This window comes from Macaca mulatta, chromosome 1, assembly GCF_049350105.2.
Source record: "Macaca mulatta isolate MMU2019108-1 chromosome 1, T2T-MMU8v2.0, whole genome shotgun sequence".
NCBI lineage: Eukaryota > Metazoa > Chordata > Mammalia > Primates > Cercopithecidae > Macaca > Macaca mulatta.
The window spans coordinates 85,604,951-85,622,346 of record NC_133406.1 but is presented as its reverse complement, the minus strand read 5'-3'; the positions used below and the strand labels follow the sequence as shown (position 1 = coordinate 85,622,346).

Genomic DNA, 17,396 nt, shown 5'->3' with positions numbered 1-17,396 from the left:
CAATCCTCCCACCTCAGCCTCCAGAGTAACTGGGATTACAAGTGTGTACCACCATGCCTGGCTCATTTCTTTAGACAAGGGTCTTGCCATGTTGCCCAGGCTGGCCTTGAACTCCTGAGCTCAAGTGATCCTCCTGCCTTGACCTCCCAAAGTGCTGGGATTACAGGCATAAGTCACAGTGCCCAGCCTAAAACCTCTCTCTCTACTGGGGTTAGTTTTAGCAAATTTATTTTCCTAAAAAGTGCTGCTTGTTTTCATTTAAATTTTCATTTAAATTTATTTATATAGAGTTGTACACTCTCTCGTGTGGTTTCTTACCTTTTCTCTGTTGGTGGATCATTTTCACTTGTCATTTCTCATTTTGTATATTTTTGTTCTCATCTCCTATCTTGAGTAGGTTAGTGATCTCCCCCAACCCCTGTACACTGTTTGATTTTTTCCAAGGAGCAGACTTTCGAAATACGAGTTTTTGGTGCTTTTCTGACTTGGGGCTCCTTCATGCTTCATCGTGTTTGTTCCTTCCTGGTGTCTACTTTCAGCTCAGGTTACCGCCCCAACACTTTTTTTTTTAAATTTTTTTATTTTTTTACAATTGGATGTTTAAATGTCTGCAGCTGTTTTATATGTACAGGTGTAGGCATGTAAGCAATGACCTTTCCTCGGGCCTGGGCTTTGACCACATCCCACAGATTCAGAGGAGTGTGTCTGTGTCATCGCCCCTCTGTTTCTGGAAAGAGCTGATTTGGTCTGTGCTTCTCCTTTCCTGAGAGCCTCAGGAGGGGTGATAGTCTCTCCTTTCTGTGCGTGGAAGAGGACAATGACTCTGGCAGGGGCAGAAGGAGCCACACAGGTGATCTCAGAGGCTTGCTTTGTAAATATTTAATGATCTTATCAAATCTCAGGTGCACTCTGCCCAAGCTGGGTTCTCCCTGGCCAGCCGCTCTCCCACTTCCCTTTCTTCTTCGTACACTTGCTCATCACCTCCTGGACTCAGCATCCACCTCTGAGATAGGTGGCCCTTGCCTGCTTCAGAGAGACCAGGACAGGAGATGCTTAGGGCTCTGGAGGCAGCTGGGCTGGGGCAGGGTGTGCAGCCGTGAGAATGCTAGAGTGGGTATCCTGACCTCACAGCACTGACCAGCCAGCCATCATGGCCACAAGGACGCTGAGAGTGGCCCCCAGAGCTGGAGAGAGAGCAGGGGCTGGCTGAGCAGGAGTGGGTGTGATTTCTATGTTATAACATATCCATTCTGAGTAATAGGAAACACTGGCATACACTCCAGGGTACAGAGGGTTGGTGCAACCTCGGCCCCAGCTCACAATTCCAATCTGCAACCAGCTGCGGTTGAATTCACACACAAGTGGGCCCCCGGAGTCGCCCTAGAAAGGAAGAGGGAGTTATTGTGAACTGGGAGTCCCAGGTCTGCTGCCTCCTGCACCTGTCTCTCGGTGCAAGGGGGTGGCTGTGCAGGCCCTGCTGGAAGGGGCCAGTGTCCCCCTCTCACCCAGCCCCCCTACTGGCTGCAACACAGCCCAGAGCTGCAGGGAGGCCTGCTGCAGGCATGTGGCATTCATACATTGTCATGCATCGCCCTGTTCAGCTCAGGGCACGGCTGCAGGGCTCCTGCTAGTCAGTGGGAGGCCAGAGCGGGGTCCCTTGGGGTCCACAGGCACAGGGCACCCGTGACCTCTGTCTCACGGACCAGGAGGGGCACACCTCACACACGGTCTTAACGTTCAGGATGTCCCCAGCACACAGCATGTCGGGCATGATGTAGGACACGTGTCCGTAGAGCAGGCGGCACCAGGGCTCCGGGATCAGCGGGAGCTGCACCTCCTGCAGCTCGTCTGAGGTCTCACCTGTGGGAGGAGGGCTCCCGTGAGGGGGCAGCGCCTGCCTTGGGTGGGGTGGGGGGATCCCTGCCCCACAATGGACACCAAGGGGACAGCCCATGGAGAGGAGCCCCACCACACATAGGGAGGAGCCCTAACAACACATAGGGATGAGTCCCACCACACATAGGGAGGAGTCCTGACCACACATAGGGAGGAGTCCTGACCACACATAGGGAGGAGCTCCACTATAGATAGGGAGGAGCCCCATCACACATAGGGAAGAGCCCCACTACACATAGGGAGGAGTTCTGACCACACATAGGGAGGAGTCCCACCACATATAGGGAGGAGCCCCACCACACATAGGGAGGAGTCCTGACCACACATAGGGAGGAGTCCCACCACACGTAGGGAGGAGTCCTGACCACACATAGGGAGAAGCCCTGACCACACATAGGGAGGAGCCCCACTGCACATGGTGAGGAGTCCCACCACACACAGGGAAGAGCCCTGAACACTCAGAGGGAGGAGCCCTAACCACACATAGGGAGGAGCTCCACCACAAACTGGAAGGAGCACTGACCACACATAGGGAGGAATCCCACCACACAGGTAGGAGTCCTGACCACACATAGGGAGGAGTCTCACCACACGGAGAGAGGAACCCTGACCACTCAGGGGAAGGAGCCCCACCACATGTAGGGAGAAGCTTTGCCCATTCACAGGGAGAAAACCTCACCATTTGTGGAGGGTAGGGGAGGAAGCCCTGACCACAGACAGGGAGTAACTCCAATGACCCATGAATGAAATCCCAACCACAGATGGGGAGGAGCCCAGGTCTCACTGGGGAGGATCCCCACCACATACTGAAGGAACACTAACCCTAAGCCTAACCCCTAGCCCTAACCCCAACCCTATGTTTGGTTTCCTGAATATTTATATCAAAAAGAAACAATTATAAAAGTTAAAACAAATAAAAGATGTCAAAAGTAAGAGAGTGTTCCATGAAGAGTCAAATCAGGACAGAACAGTCTAGGGAGTTGAAAGTCACATAGAGGCTTTGTTTGTTTGTTTTGTTGTTTTGAGACCGGGTCTCACTCTGTTGCCCAGGCTGGAGTGCAGTAGTGCAATCTTGGCTCACTGCAACCTCCACCTCCCAAGTAGCAGAGACTACAGGTGGGCGCCACCATGCCTGGCTAATTTTTATATTTTTAGTAGAGATGGGGTTTTACCATGTTGGCCAGGCTGGTCTTGAACTCCTGACCTCAGGTGATCCACCTGCCTTGGCCTCTTAAAGTGCTGGGATTACAGGCATGAGCCACTGTGCTTGGTCGGTGTTTTGTTTGTTTTTTATTTTTTATTTTAGACAGAGTTTCATTCTTATTGCCCAGGCTGGAGTGCAATGCAGTGGTGCTATCTTGGCTCACTGCAACCTCTGCCTCCCAGGTTCAAGTGATTCTCCTGCCTCAGCCTCCCAAGTAGCTGGGATTACAGGCGTGTGCCACCATACCTAGCTAATTTTGTATTTTTGGTAGAGACAGGGTTTCTCCATGTTGGTCAGGGTGGTCTCAAACTCCCGACCTCAGGTGATCTGCCCATCTCAGCCTCCCAAAGTGTTGGGATTACAGGCGTGAGCCACAGCGCCCGGCTGGTTTTTATTTTTTGTTTTTGTGTATGTATGTGTTCAAAGATTTGTTGGGTGTGGGAGAATGGGAGAAGAGGGAAAATGAAAGGGGGAATATGTGTTGTTGTGGAATTGCATATCATGTAATATCATCTAAGCGACCCAAATAAATATGAGGGCTACTTTTCAGTTACGTTTGGTTTCCTGGCCTTGATTGGGGCACTGTAAACCAAGTCTTGTGGCCTGTGGTTCACGTATGCATCCTGGAACCCTGTGCTACATTGTGTATGGATGGCTTTTTTACTAATTCAGCCAAGACAACGCTACACATGTCTCATAGAAAGGGCATGGCTATTCCTAGTGTCCGTCTCAGGGTGTTAGGAAAATATAAAGGCTGGTCCTCATTAGAGAGGGTGAAGTCTACTGCTCCTGTGATCAAGGTTGGAGCTTTCCAATCTGTGGGCTGTTGTTCCTGAGGGCAACAGATTCTCTGCAAAGGCCTGGGAATCCATGGATATACTTACCATGACCTGTCTGTCAAAGATGCATGGTAAGAAGTTCCCTCAGAGGCCGGGCGCGGTGGCTCACGCCTGAAATCTCAGCACTTTGGGAGGCCAAGGAGTTGGATCACCTGAGGCTGGGAGTTCGAGACCACCCTGACCAACATGGAGAAACCCCGTCTCTACTAAAAATACAAAATTATCCAGGTATGGTGGCACATGCCTGTAATCCCAGCTACTTGGGAGGCTGAGGCAGGAAAATCACTAGAACCCGGGAGGCGGAGGTTGTGGTGAGCTGGAGATCGTGCCATTGCACTCCAGCCTGGGCAACAAGAGCGAAACTCTATCTCAAAAAAAAAAAAAAAAAAAGAAGTTCCCTCAGAGGAGAGGTGGAAAGCCAGATGGGGCAGGGTCACAGAAGCAGACACGTTGTCAGTGCTCTAGTTTCCCTGTTGGATTGGTGTCCCTATTATTATAAGCAAGCAAACACTAAAAGAGCACTGTGCAGGAACCAACGAAGAGTAAATTTTTTTTGATCTGAGAATTAGAATGCATTCTGTGCCCCAAACAAAGAGAGACGGACAGACACCAGACATATAAAATGGCATTCAGTGTCTCAGAAGGGAGAGAGGGCAGAGCTGAATTTGAGAAAGCTTTCCTGGAATGAGGGTACCTTGAAGCATGGATATGACCTGGGCCTACAGATCATAGGTCGACATGCAGGCACCATTCGCCTGCCCTGCTGCTATAGTTGGGATGTAAATCCCATGTTAAAATTCAACTCCAAATGTTGGAGGTGGGCCTAAAGGGAGGAATTTGGGTCCTGGGGAGTGCATCCCTCATGAATAGATTGGTGCTATGGAGGTGAGGGGAGTGAATTCTCATTCTATTAGCTTCCAACAGACAGAGCTGGTTGTTAAAAGGAGCCTGGGAATTCTCCTCCCCTCTGGCCATGTGGTCCCTTCCCCTTCCGAATGAGTGGAAGCAGCCTGAGGCCCTGAAGCAGACGCCAGCACCATGCTTCCTGTACAGCCTACAGAACCCTGCGACAAAAAAACTTCTTTTCTAGAAACTACCCAGCCTCAGGTATTCCTTTACAGCAACACAAATGGACTAAGACACCTGCCTGCTCACATGCCCTGGAGGATATGAGGAGGATGCAGACATTTGTGAGACAGAGCTGGAGAATGAGGGCTGTTACCGGGAGGTGGGTGGTCCTGGTTTTGGGTGAACTGAATTTGGGCCTTGGGTTAACCCTTTCCTGGTTGTGGTTAAAAATGAAAGACTAGTGAAAAATGTGGTCAAGGATTACTGGATTTAAAGCAGCATTCATGCCAATATAATGTATAGAAGAAAAATACAGAACAAAAGTGTAAGGGGTTAAAGAAGAAAATGGAGTTACGCTATTTAAAGTGTTTGTACGCTGAGTAGTAAAATAGGAGTGCAGGGGAAATGAACTGCACTAGTGGGTCCCCTTCTCCGCCTTTCCCACATGGGTGCCCTCTGCCACATGTCTTGCGGTTCCTCTCATCGAGGTGTGGTGTCGCATTTCACCAATCCTTGGATCTGAATTTTGCCACGGACATGGTTTGGTCAACGGGATTTAAGCAGGGGCTTGGAAAAGTGCTTGTTTCTCCCTCTCTTGAATCTTCACCATTGCCGAGGGGCACAGCCAGGCCAGCCTGCTGGATGGAGACAGATGCATGGGGCAGAGTCCAGCCCCTCAGCTCAGGCTGTCCCAGGCCAGCCAGCAGCCCAATGGAAGAAGCTCAGCCCAACCAGAAGAACCCACAGGTTACATCACCAACCCATAGCTGCCTGAGCTCAGTAAAAGGCCCATTGCTGGGTGAACCAGGGCTGCTCACTCTTTATAATGCAGCATTCTTGTGGCAATAGATAAATGATACAGAAATGGCATCTAGGAATTAGAGGCTTCTCTAAAATATAAAAAACGTGGCCTTGGTTTTGGAAGCTGGTGGCTAGCAGCACTCACAGTAGGATCTGGAAAAATGAAGGGAAAACTGATATAGGAGGTTGGGAAGATGGTGGCTTGGGGGATGAAGTGGCACAAACTGTTGCTGACGGAGACATGGAAAGTACAAAATATGTTTAATGAACTTGAGAGACTTCACAAGATGACGAAAGCCAAATGGCGATTCTGGCTGAGGAAAAGGCACTACAGAAAAGAGAGGAACTCGAAAGAGAAGACGCCAATTTTCAAACAACCGTAGAGGACACGCAGTGAAGAAGGGGTGAGCAAACTCCATAAGGGACCAAAATGTAGACACTGTAGGCTCTACAGGCCGTCTCAGCTCTGCAGCCACTGCTCCACTCTGCTGTTGTGGAATGGAAACAGCCAGAGGCAATATGTAAATAAACAGGCATGTATGTGCTTGAAGAAAAATGTAGGGACACTGAATTTTGAGTTTTAAATAATTTTCATGTTTTATGAAATATTCCTCTTTTGGGTTTTTTTTTCCCCCCAACCATTTAAAAGTGTAGGCTGGGTGCACTGGCTCATCTGTAACCCCAGCACTTTGGGAGACTGAAGCAGGAGGATCACTTGAGCCCAGGAGTTTGAGACCAGCCTGGGCAACATAGCGAGACCCCCGTCTCTACAAAAATAACAAAAATTAGCTGGGTATCGTGGCACACGCCTATAGTCCCAGCTGCTCAGGAGGCTGAAGTGGGAGAATTGCCTGAGCCTGGGAGTTTGAGGCTGCAGTGAGCTATGATCAATGCACTGCACTCTAGCCTGAGACTGTGTCTCAAAATATAAAATAATATTTTAAAAACAAAAGTGTAAAAACCATCCTAAGCTCACAGACAACACAGAACCAAGCAATGGAGTGGATCTGACTCCTCGTCTGTAGTTTACTGACCCCTGTAAGACAGGGGCTGCGGTTTTCTGGGTTGGAAAATTAAACTGAGTCTGTTCTCAAGTCTTTCTAGCTAGCAAAATATTCTGAAAATAAAATAAAGCCTAGGGGCAAAGAGAAAATCAAGCAAGACATGGCTTGGAATAAAGATCTGCTCAGGGTGTGGCCGTTGGCACCAGTGCTAAGGCATTCTGTGCTAAGTCCTGGGAAGAATTAAGGAAGTTCCCGGTAGACATCCTCTGCTGGATGACAGTGACTCTAAGTACCCTCGGGGTGCTGTCCCTCAACAGTCTAACACACCCAAAAAGGCAGCGATGACATTTAGGAAGTGTTACCTCAGAAAGAGTGGTGGCACATCGAGGATGTCAGGAGAAGACATAAGAATCTAAGATCTGTACTTGTAAAACTGTCACCAGTCTGAACTGGGGAACAGGATGTTCACAATGTCAAAAGGCCACTAAGCCAAGAAAATCTGAGAAAGTTGCTCAAATGCAATATATATAAAAGACCTTTTAAAAACTTAGTTTTCAGTACATACCTTTTTTTTTCTTTTTTCCCTGAGACAGGGTCCTGCTCTGGTTACATACCTTTTTTTTCTTTGAGACAGGGTCTTGCTCTGTTACAGGCTGGAATGCAGTGGTATGAGTATGGCTCACTGCAGCCTGGACTCAAGCCATCCTGAGCTCAAACCATCCTCCTGCCTCAGCCTCCCAAGTAGCTGGGACTACAGGTATGCACCTCAATGCCTGCCTAATTATTTTATTTTATTTCCTTTTTTGTAGGGATGGGGTCTCACTATGTTGTCCAGACTGGTCTCAAACTCCTGGCCTCAAGCAATCCTCCTATCTCAGCCTCACAAAGTGCTGGGATTACAGGCTTGGACCACTGCACCTGGCTCAGTTGCATACATTTAAACAGCGATATGTTTTATTAAAGCATTCAGGCAACACTGACTTCCTTAGGGCTGGCAGGAAAAGAAGCATAAAAATGCAAAACGTTGTTGGCTGAACCTGAATGTATCCGCGTTACCTCGCATGGACCAGTTTGTGCTGCCAGAACACTTATTCCTTGGCATTAAAATGGAGCCGTAGAGCTGGGCGTGGTGGCTCATGCCTGTAATCCCAGCACTTTGGGAGGCCAAGGCAGGTGGATCACTTGAGCCCAGGAGTTCGAGACCTGGGCCTGGGCAACATAGTAAGGCCTTAGCTCAATTTTTTAAAATAAAATAAAATAAAGAATTATATTAGAAAAAAGAAATACAGTCATTGCATGTATTTACAATTATCATAGACACACAAATTGGTGAAATACTGCAAATAAATAAGAGTTTTCACATTATAATGGCCAAAACATCCATCTAACTTGCTTAAAGCAAACAAAACTTAAACCTGAGTATGTAAGTCCTGTAGCTTAAGACATCCTGACATCATGACAAATAGACAGAATGAACATTTTTCAAAGCCTGCTTAAGGAGTAGCCAAGGAGACGAATGCAAAAGAAAGGATGTCTCAGGGAACAGGACCAAGAGCCATGGAAAACAATGGATCATTCGAAACCTTAGCAGGCATTTTGTAGAAATGAGGGGGCTGACTCCAAACACAAGTGGAAATGCAAAGGCTCCCAGAGTGCCCGTGCTGGCTCTGACTACTAGACTGCAATGCTCATCTGCAGCGGCGGTGCTCAGGAGAGGGCCGTGGACAGCACTGAAAGCCCACTGAGGGTCACGCACGGAGTCACAGCAGACATGACACTGCCACTAGCTGGCTCAAACTTGGCCTTTTCCTCACACCATATGCAAAAATTAATTTCAGATGGATCTTATGCCTAAATATAAAAATTAAATTCAAAACGCTTCTAGAATAAATGTTGAAAATTGTCTTTGTAAACTTACAATAGGCAAATCTTTATAAACAGAATATAAAAGACCCCCCATGTGTGAAACCAAAATATTAATATAAAAATAAATTGGACTTCATCAAAATTAAAAACTTTTTCCCACCAGAAGACACTGCTAAGAAAATTAAAAGCTGGCCAGGTGCAATGGCTCATGACTGTCATCCCAACACTTTGGGAGGCTGAGGTGGGAGGAACGTTTGAAGCCAGAAGTTTGAAACCAGCCTGGGGAACAGAGCAAGACCCCATCTCTAAAAAAGAAAAATAAAACAAAAAAAGAAAATGACAAACCAAGTCACAGTCTGGTAGAAAATATTTGCAATACACATCGAAATACATGTATCCAGAGTATATAAAGAACTCCTACAAGTCAGCAAACCTGAAGAAGCGGTCATGAGACATGAATAGCATAACTGAAATGAAAAAGATGGCACTACCAAGTATCGGCAAAGAGGTGCAGCAACTAGCACTCTCCTACATTGCTCACAGGATTGAAAAATGGCATGACCACTTTAGAAACATGTTTGGCAGTTTCTAATAAAGTTGAATTTATCCCTACACCACAGCCAACAGATTCTACCAAGCATAGACCCAAGATAAATAAGTACGTATATTCCCCAAAAGACTTGCACAGTAATATCTGTTGCAGACTTATTCACATGACCTAAACACTGATGGCAGCCCAGACGTCTGTTAGTAGGACTATGGAGAGAAGAAACTTTGCTGCATGCAAACACTGAAAGAAGACACAACAGAAAAAGAAGGATGAGCTGCTGATGTGGAAACAACATGAATGAATCTCAAAAACAGTAGTCATCGAAAAAAGCTGGGCACAGAGGGAATCCATGCTGTGTGATTTCATTAACGAAGTTTAAGAACAGGAAAAACTATTAAATGATGACAAAATTCAGAATATGGTTACCTTGGCAAGGGGGATTTGTCACCTGGGGAGACTGGAAGTTTTCTCTAGTGAGGAAATGTCCTTTATCTTGGAGGGTGGTAATGGTGATGCAACAGGACTATTCGTGTGTAAAAAGTATCCAGGCATGGTGGCGCACACCTGTAGTCCCAGCTCCTCTGAAGGCTGAGGCAGGAGGATCATTTGAGCCCAAGAGTTAGAGGTGGCAGTGAGCTATGACTGTGCCACTGCACTCCAGCCTGGATGACAGAGCAAGACCCTGCCACTAAAAGAATAAAATAAGATTAAATAAATATATAAATAAAATGTTTGTCTACACTGAAATATTTGTGGATGAATTATAGTGTCTGGAATTTGCTTTAAAAAGTCATTGTAACCTCCAATGTTACAGGAAATAAAATTTTAAAAAATGAAAAAAGAATATGTTAAAATAATTGAGCTATAAACTTAATATTTGCGGATTTTACAGTTTGTAAACGATGTCTCAAATAAAAATGTAGAGTATAAAATAAAGGCATTCTCACATGAAAGATGAGAGTTTCCAATGAAAATTCTGTTATTGAAGCTTTTATTAAAAACTTTTTTGGCTTGATCTGGTGGCTCACACCTGTAACCCCAGCACTTTGAAAAGCGGGAGGATCCCTTGAGGCCAGCCTGGGCAGTAAAACGAGACCCTCATCTCTAATAAAGAAAATTACCTGGTGTGGTGGTGCGTGCCTGTGGTCCCAGGTACTCAGGAGTCTGAGGAAGAAGGATCGCTGGAGCCCAGGAGGTTGAGGCTGCAATAAGCTGTGTTCATATTACTGCACTCCAGTCTAGGCAATAGAGCAAGACTTTGTCTCGGAAAAAAAAAAAAAAAAAAAAAGGTAAAAAACAAACCCCTCTTTTATAACCAGAGTCTTGCTATGTTTCCCAGGCTTGTCTCAAACTCCTGGCCTTAAGCTGTCCTCCTGCCACGGACTCCCAAAGTGCTGGGATTGCAGGCATGAGCCACCACACCTGGACAGCACTTTTTAAAAATCAAGGCAAAATTTACATTACATAAAATTAAGCATTTTAAAGCAGACAATTCAGTGGCATTTAGTACATTCACAATGCCATATAACCATTACCACCATCTAATTCCAAAACATTTTCATCAAGCCAAAAGTCATCCCTAGACCCTGTCCTTGGTAGCCACCAATCTGTATTCCATCTGTATGATTTGCCTGTTCCGGATATTTCTTATACATTGAATCGCACAATATAGGACTTTTAGTGTCTGGCTTTTTCACTTAGCATTGTGTTTGTGAGGCTCGACAGTGTTGTAGCATGTATTCCATTTTATACTTGAAACAATTTTCCATCCTATGTCTATACCCCAGTTTCATTTTTCCACTGTGGGACATGTGAGCTGTTTCCACCTTTTGGCTACTGTGAATAGTGCTACTATGAACACACATGTACATGTACTTGTTTGAACACTAGCTTTCAGTCCTTTGAGTACATACCTAGGAGTGGAGTTGTTATGCATGGTAATTGGGCCATAGGGTAATTCTATGTTTAACATTTTTTTTTTTTAGAGTTGGGGTCTTGCTATGCTGCCCAGGCTGATCTCAAACTCCTGGGTTCAAGCAATCCTCCTGCCTTGGCCTCCCAAAGTGCTGGGATTAAAGATGAGCAGTACACTTGGCCTGTTTAACTTTTTAAGGAACTTCTAAATTGTTTCTGCAGGGAGTATGTCATTTTTAATTCCCACCAGCAATGAACAAGGGCTCTGCTTTCTCCACACCCTCGCCAGAACCTATTTTCCATTTGTTTGATTACAGCCATTTTAGCAAGTGATGAATGGATGCTGGGGTTCTGACTTGTGTTTCCTAATGACTAATGATGTGGAGCATCCTTGCATGTGCTTGTGGACCATTTACATATTATCTTTGGAGAAATGTCCGTTCAAGTCTTCTGCCCATTTTTAAATTGGGTTGCTTGTCTTTTTGTTGAGTTATAGGAGTTCTTTATATATTCTGGGTACTAGGCTTTTATCAATTCATAATTTGAAAATATTTTCTTCCATTCTTATCACTTTCTTGGTATTGTCTTTGACATACAAAAGTTTTTAATTTCAATGAAGCCCAATTTATCAATTTTTTTTTTTTTTAGACAATTTAGATCTGCCACCTAGGTTGGAGTGCAGTGGTGCAATCTTGGCTCACTGTAGCCTTGACCTACTGAGCTCAGGTAATCCTCCCACCATAGCCTCTGGGTAGCTGGCACTACAGGCACTCGCCACCACACACAGCTAATTTTTTTTTTTTTTTTTTTCTGAGATGGAGTTTCGCTCTGTCGCCCACGCTGGAGTGCAGTGGTGCGATCTCGGCTCACTGCAAACTTCGCTTCCCGGGTTCACGCCATTCTCCAGTCTCAGCCTCCCGAGTGGCTGGGACTACAGGCGCCCACCACCACGCCTGGCTACTTTTTTTTAATTTTTAGTAGAGACAGGGTTTCACCGTGTTAGCCAGGATGGTCTCGATCTCCTGATCTCGTGATCCACCCACCTCGGCTTCCCAAAGTGCTGGGATTACAGGCTTGAGCCACTGCGCCCGACCCTTTTTTTTTTTTTTTTTTTGAGACAAAGTCTTGCGCTGTTGCCCAGGCTGGAGTGCAGTGGTGCAACTTCGGCTCACTGCAACCTCTGCCTCCCAGGTTCAAACGATTCTCAGCCACCTGAGTACCTGGGATTACAGGTGCACACCACCACGCCTGGCTAATTTTTGTATTTCTTGTAGAGACTGAGTTTCACCATGTTGCCCTGGCTGGTCTCGAACTCCTGGACTCAACTAATCCACCCACCTTGGCCTCCCAAACTGTTGGGATTATACACATAAGCCACTACACCTGGCCAATTTATTTTGATGCTCATGTTTTTGTTGTCTCTAAGAAACTATTGCCAAGTCTAAGGTCGTGATTTCTTGACCTATGTTTCTGTATTTGTTTCCTAGGGCTGCTGTCACGAAGTACCCCAAACTGGGCAGTTGCAAATGACAAAAAGTTTTTGTCTCACAGCTCTGCAGACCAGAAGTTTGATGTTAAGGTGTCAGAAGGGCCAGGCTCCCTATCAGGGGTCTCAGGGAGGATCCCTCTTTTCCTCTTCCTAGCTTCTAGGATTTTGCCAGAAATCCTTGGCATTCCATGGCTGGCAGGTGCATGGCTCCAGTCCCTGCCTCTGTCATCACATGCATGCTCCATGCCTGTGTCCCTTCTCCTCTTCTTATATGTACATCAGTCATATTGGATAAGGCCCCACCCTAACATCCTCATCTTAACTTGATTACATCTGCAAATAGCCTATTTCTAAAATGTTCCATTTATGACTACTGGGGGTGTTAACTTCAATATGTCTTTTGGGGGACATAATTCAACCAATGACAGTTTTATTCTAAAATTTTATACTTTGAGTTGATATACTTAGTCTTCAATAACTTCTGTGGTAAATTTTGTATATGGTATGAAGTAAGGGTCCAACTTCATTCTTTTATATGTGAATGTCTAGTACAACTTGTTGAACAGATGATTCCTTCTCCATGGAATGGACTTGGCACCTTCATTGAAAATGAATGGGCCAGTTATTCTGGACTCTCAATTCTATTCCATTGGTCTCTATATCTTTCCTTATGCCATAACCCATGATTTTGACTCTTGCAGCTTCATGGTATATTTTGAAATCAGGAAGTATGAGTCGTCCAACGTTGCTTTTTTTTTTTTTCCCTAGGATGGAGTCTCGCTCTTGTTGCCCAGGCTAGAGTGCAGTGAGTGGCACGATCTTGGCTCACTGCAACCTCTGCCTCCTTGGTTCAAGTGATTCTCCTGCCTCAACCTCCCAAGTAGCTGGGATTACAGGCGCCCACGACCACACTCGGCTAATTTTGTATTTTTAGTAGAGATGGGTTTCACCATGTTGGCCAGGCTGGTTTCGAACTCCTGACCTCAGGTGATCTGCCCATCTCGGCCTCCCAAAGTGCTGGCATTACAGGCGTGAGCTACTGCACTCGGCCAGGTTGTTCTTTTTTAAGATTGTTTTAGCTATTTGTGGCCTCTTCTAATTACATATAAATTTGAAGACTGACTTTCTTATTTCTGCAAAAAGGGGCATTGGTATCTTGATAAGGACTGTGTTTGTAGATCACTTTGGGTAATATTGTCATCTTAACAATATTAAGTCTCCCAATCCATGAACATCAGCTGTCTTTGCATTTATTTATGTTTTCAAAAATTTCTTTCTGCAACATTCTGTAGTTTTCAATGTCATTTTGTAGTTTTCATTTTCTTAGATACATTTTTATCATAGGTATGTTTTGGTTTGGGTGCCACTGCAGATGGGAAATTTTCTTATTTTCCTTTTTGAATTGTTCATTGAGGTTGTATAGAAGCACGACTTATTTTTTTGTGTGTTGATTTTGCACCGTGCCACTTGGCTGGATTTTAAAAATTATCTGTAGTTTTATTTTGTTGTTACTGAGTGTTTGTTTTTAGGATTCATTGGGATTTTCATTGGGATTATATATAGGAGCATGTCATCTGCAAACAGAGATAGTTTTACTTCTGCATTTCCAATTTGGATTTCTTTTATTTATTTTTCTCACCTAATTTGTCTGTCCAGAGCTTCTGGTATAATGTGGAATACCAGTGGTGAAAGCAGGCATCTTAATTTTGTTCCTGATCTTGGAGGGAAAGCTTTCGGTCTTTAACCATTGTTATATTTCACCAGAATTAAATCAGTATTAATCTGACTGGATTGTGATAAACAAAGCAAGCCCTACAACCACTGTTTAGAAAACATCTTTTGAAATATAGTCTAAAAAATCAAGGGAAGAATGAAAATGGCATACCAAAAGTCACTTTGTTAACATAAAAGAAGACATGGAAAAAGGAATAGAGGAAAGAGATTATATAGATACATAGAAAACATTTAGCAAAATGGCAAATTTAAATCCACAAAATCAATAATTACATTATATGTGAAGAAGGACTAAATACTTCAACCAAAAGGCAGAGATTTCCAGGCTAGATAAAAAAGGAAGACCCAACTGTATGCTTTCTACCAAAAGATACACTTTGGATTCAGAGGCATATATAGATTGAAAGTGAAAAGATAAAAAAAGATATCCATGCAAACAGTAATTGTAAGAGAGCCTAAGTGGCTAGATCAATATCAGACAAAACAAGCTTTAAAACAAATGTAACTAGGGACAAAGAAAGACAGTTGATTAAATGATAACAGAATCAACACACCAAGGAGACATAATTATAAATATATATGCACCCAATCAATCAGAGCCTGAAAATATATGAAGCAAAACCTGACATAATTGAAAGGAGAAATAAACAATTCAGCAGTCATAGAGATTTTAGTACTCTACTCTAAATAACTGCTTTTTTTTTTTTTTTTTCTTAGACGGAGTCTTGCTCTGTCACTCTGGCTGGAGTGCAGTGGTGTAATCTCGGCTCACTGCAACCTCCGCCTCTTGGCTTCAAGTGATTCTCCTGTCTCAGCCTCCCAAGTAGCTGGGACTACAGGTGCATGCCACCACACCCAGCTAATTTTTAATATTTTTAGTAGAGATGGGGTTTCACCGTGTTAGCCAGAATGGTCTCGATCTCCTGACCTGGTGGAGTGCTGGGATTACAGGTGTGAGCCCCTGTGCCCGGCCCAATAACTGCTTTTAAAAGACAGAACACCAATAAGGATATGGAAGACTTAAAAATGTTATCAGCCAACTGGACCTGTGACTTATAAAAATTTCCACACCAATGACAGCAAGACACATATTCTTTCCAAACACACACGGATCATTTACCAGGACAGACCATACTCTAAGCCATAGTACATATCTCCATAAGTTCAAAAAGTATAAAATTATAGCAAGTATTTTTTCTAAGCACAAGGGCATTAAAGTTAAAATTAAAATAGAAATTTTATTTGGAATTCACCAAATACTTATAATTAAGAAACTTTGAAGAAAAAATTATGAGGGAAATTAGATAATATCCTCAACTAAATGAAAACAAAAACATGGTATACCAAAATTTGTGGGAAGCATTTAAAACAGTGCATAGAGGGAAATTTATAACTTTAAATGCTTATATTAGAAGAAGAAGAAAGGTCACAAACCACTCTAAGCTTCCACCTTATGAAAGTAGAAAAAGAACAATTAAATTCAAAGCAATCAGAAGAAAGAAAATAAGAAAGATGAGAGTGGAAATCAATGAAATAGAAAACAGAAAAGTAATACAGAAAATCAGTGACCAAAAATCAGTTCTTCAAGAAGACAACCAGAATTGATAAACCTTTAGTTATAATGACCAAGATAAAAATAGAAAAGATGCCAATTACCAAAATCAGGAAAGATGAAATATTACTACTATCCTTTTAGAAATTAAAATAAATGATGAGACCATTATGAACAACTGTGTGCTATCAAATTAGACACCTTAAGGCCAGGCGTGGTGGCTCATGCCTGGAATCCCAGCACTTTGGGAGGCTGAGGTGGGCAGATCACCTGAGGTCAGGAGTTCGAGACCAGCCTGGCCAACACGGTGAAACCCTGTCCCTACTTAAAAAAAAAAAAAATTAGCAGGGCTTGGTGGTGGGTGCCTGTAATCCCAGCTACTCAGGCAGGAGAATCGCTTGAACCCGGGAGGTGGAAGTTGCAGTTAGCTGAGATCACACTATTGCACTTGCCTGGGTGACAAGAGCAAAACTCTATCTCAAAAAAAAAAAAAAAAAAAAAAAAGTAGACACCTTAAACTAATTCAAGAAGAAATGGGAATCTGAATGCACCTGTATAAGAAAATGTAAAAGTAATAGGACAATAATAAATACATAAAGTAAATAACAAATTAAATAAAATATCTTTCTGTAAAGAAAAGCCCAGGCCCAGGTGGCTTTGCTCATGAATTCTATCAAATCTTTAAGAAGGAAACAATACCAATACTATAAACACGAATATTATTCTGATACCAAAACCAGACAAAAACATCACAAGAAAAATTCAGCCAATATGTCTCATAAATATAGTTGCAAAAATCTTTAACAAAGTATTAACAAATTGATTCCAGCAACCTAGAAAGAATATTATACACAATGACCAAGAGGGATTAATCATAGGAATGCAAGGTGGGTTTAATATCCAAAATTGAATATATCAATAACATAAAAATCAGGATTTATCTATATCGATAGATATAGAAAAAGCATTTCTTACTCCTATTCATAAGAAAGATACTCAACAAACTAGGAACAAAAGAAGTCCTCCTCAATCTGTTAAAAGATATCTACAAAAAACCCCACAGCTCACATCATTCTTGATGCTGAAAGACTAAACATTTCCCCCACTAAGATGAAGAACAAGGCAAGGATATCCACTATTCCCAGTTGTATTGAACATTAGATTAGAGGTTGTAGCCAGTGTAATGAGGCAAGAGACAGAAATGCTACCCACACTGGAAAGTAAGAAGCTGTCTTTGCTCACAAACAACATAATATATGAAAAAACTCATAGTGAATTACAAAAAATGATAAGAGGGATATCACCACTGACCCCACAGAAATACAAACCACCATCAGAGAATACTATAAACACTTCTATGCACATAAACTAAAAAACTCTAGAAAAGAAACTAGAAAACTAGAAAATAAATTCCTGGACACATACATGCTCCCAAGACTGAACCAAGAAGAAATTGAAACCCTGAACAGACCAGTAACA

General features: G+C 43.5%; 1 protein-coding gene across 1 annotated transcript in view; it reads right to left on the bottom strand.

Moving 5' to 3' along the window:
- Positions 1–994: 994 nt before the first annotated feature.
- PRSS38 (serine protease 38) overlaps positions 995–17,396 on the bottom strand; it is a 28,361-nt gene continuing 11,959 nt past the window's right edge. The window contains exons 4-5 of the mRNA XM_001086001.5: positions 1,718–1,860; positions 995–1,380 (exon numbers count right to left, since the gene is read on the bottom strand). Of these exons, the coding sequence (XP_001086001.3) occupies positions 1,126–1,380; positions 1,718–1,860 (398 nt within the window). The 3' untranslated portion in view covers positions 995–1,125. The remainder of the gene's footprint in view (positions 1,381–1,717; positions 1,861–17,396) is intronic.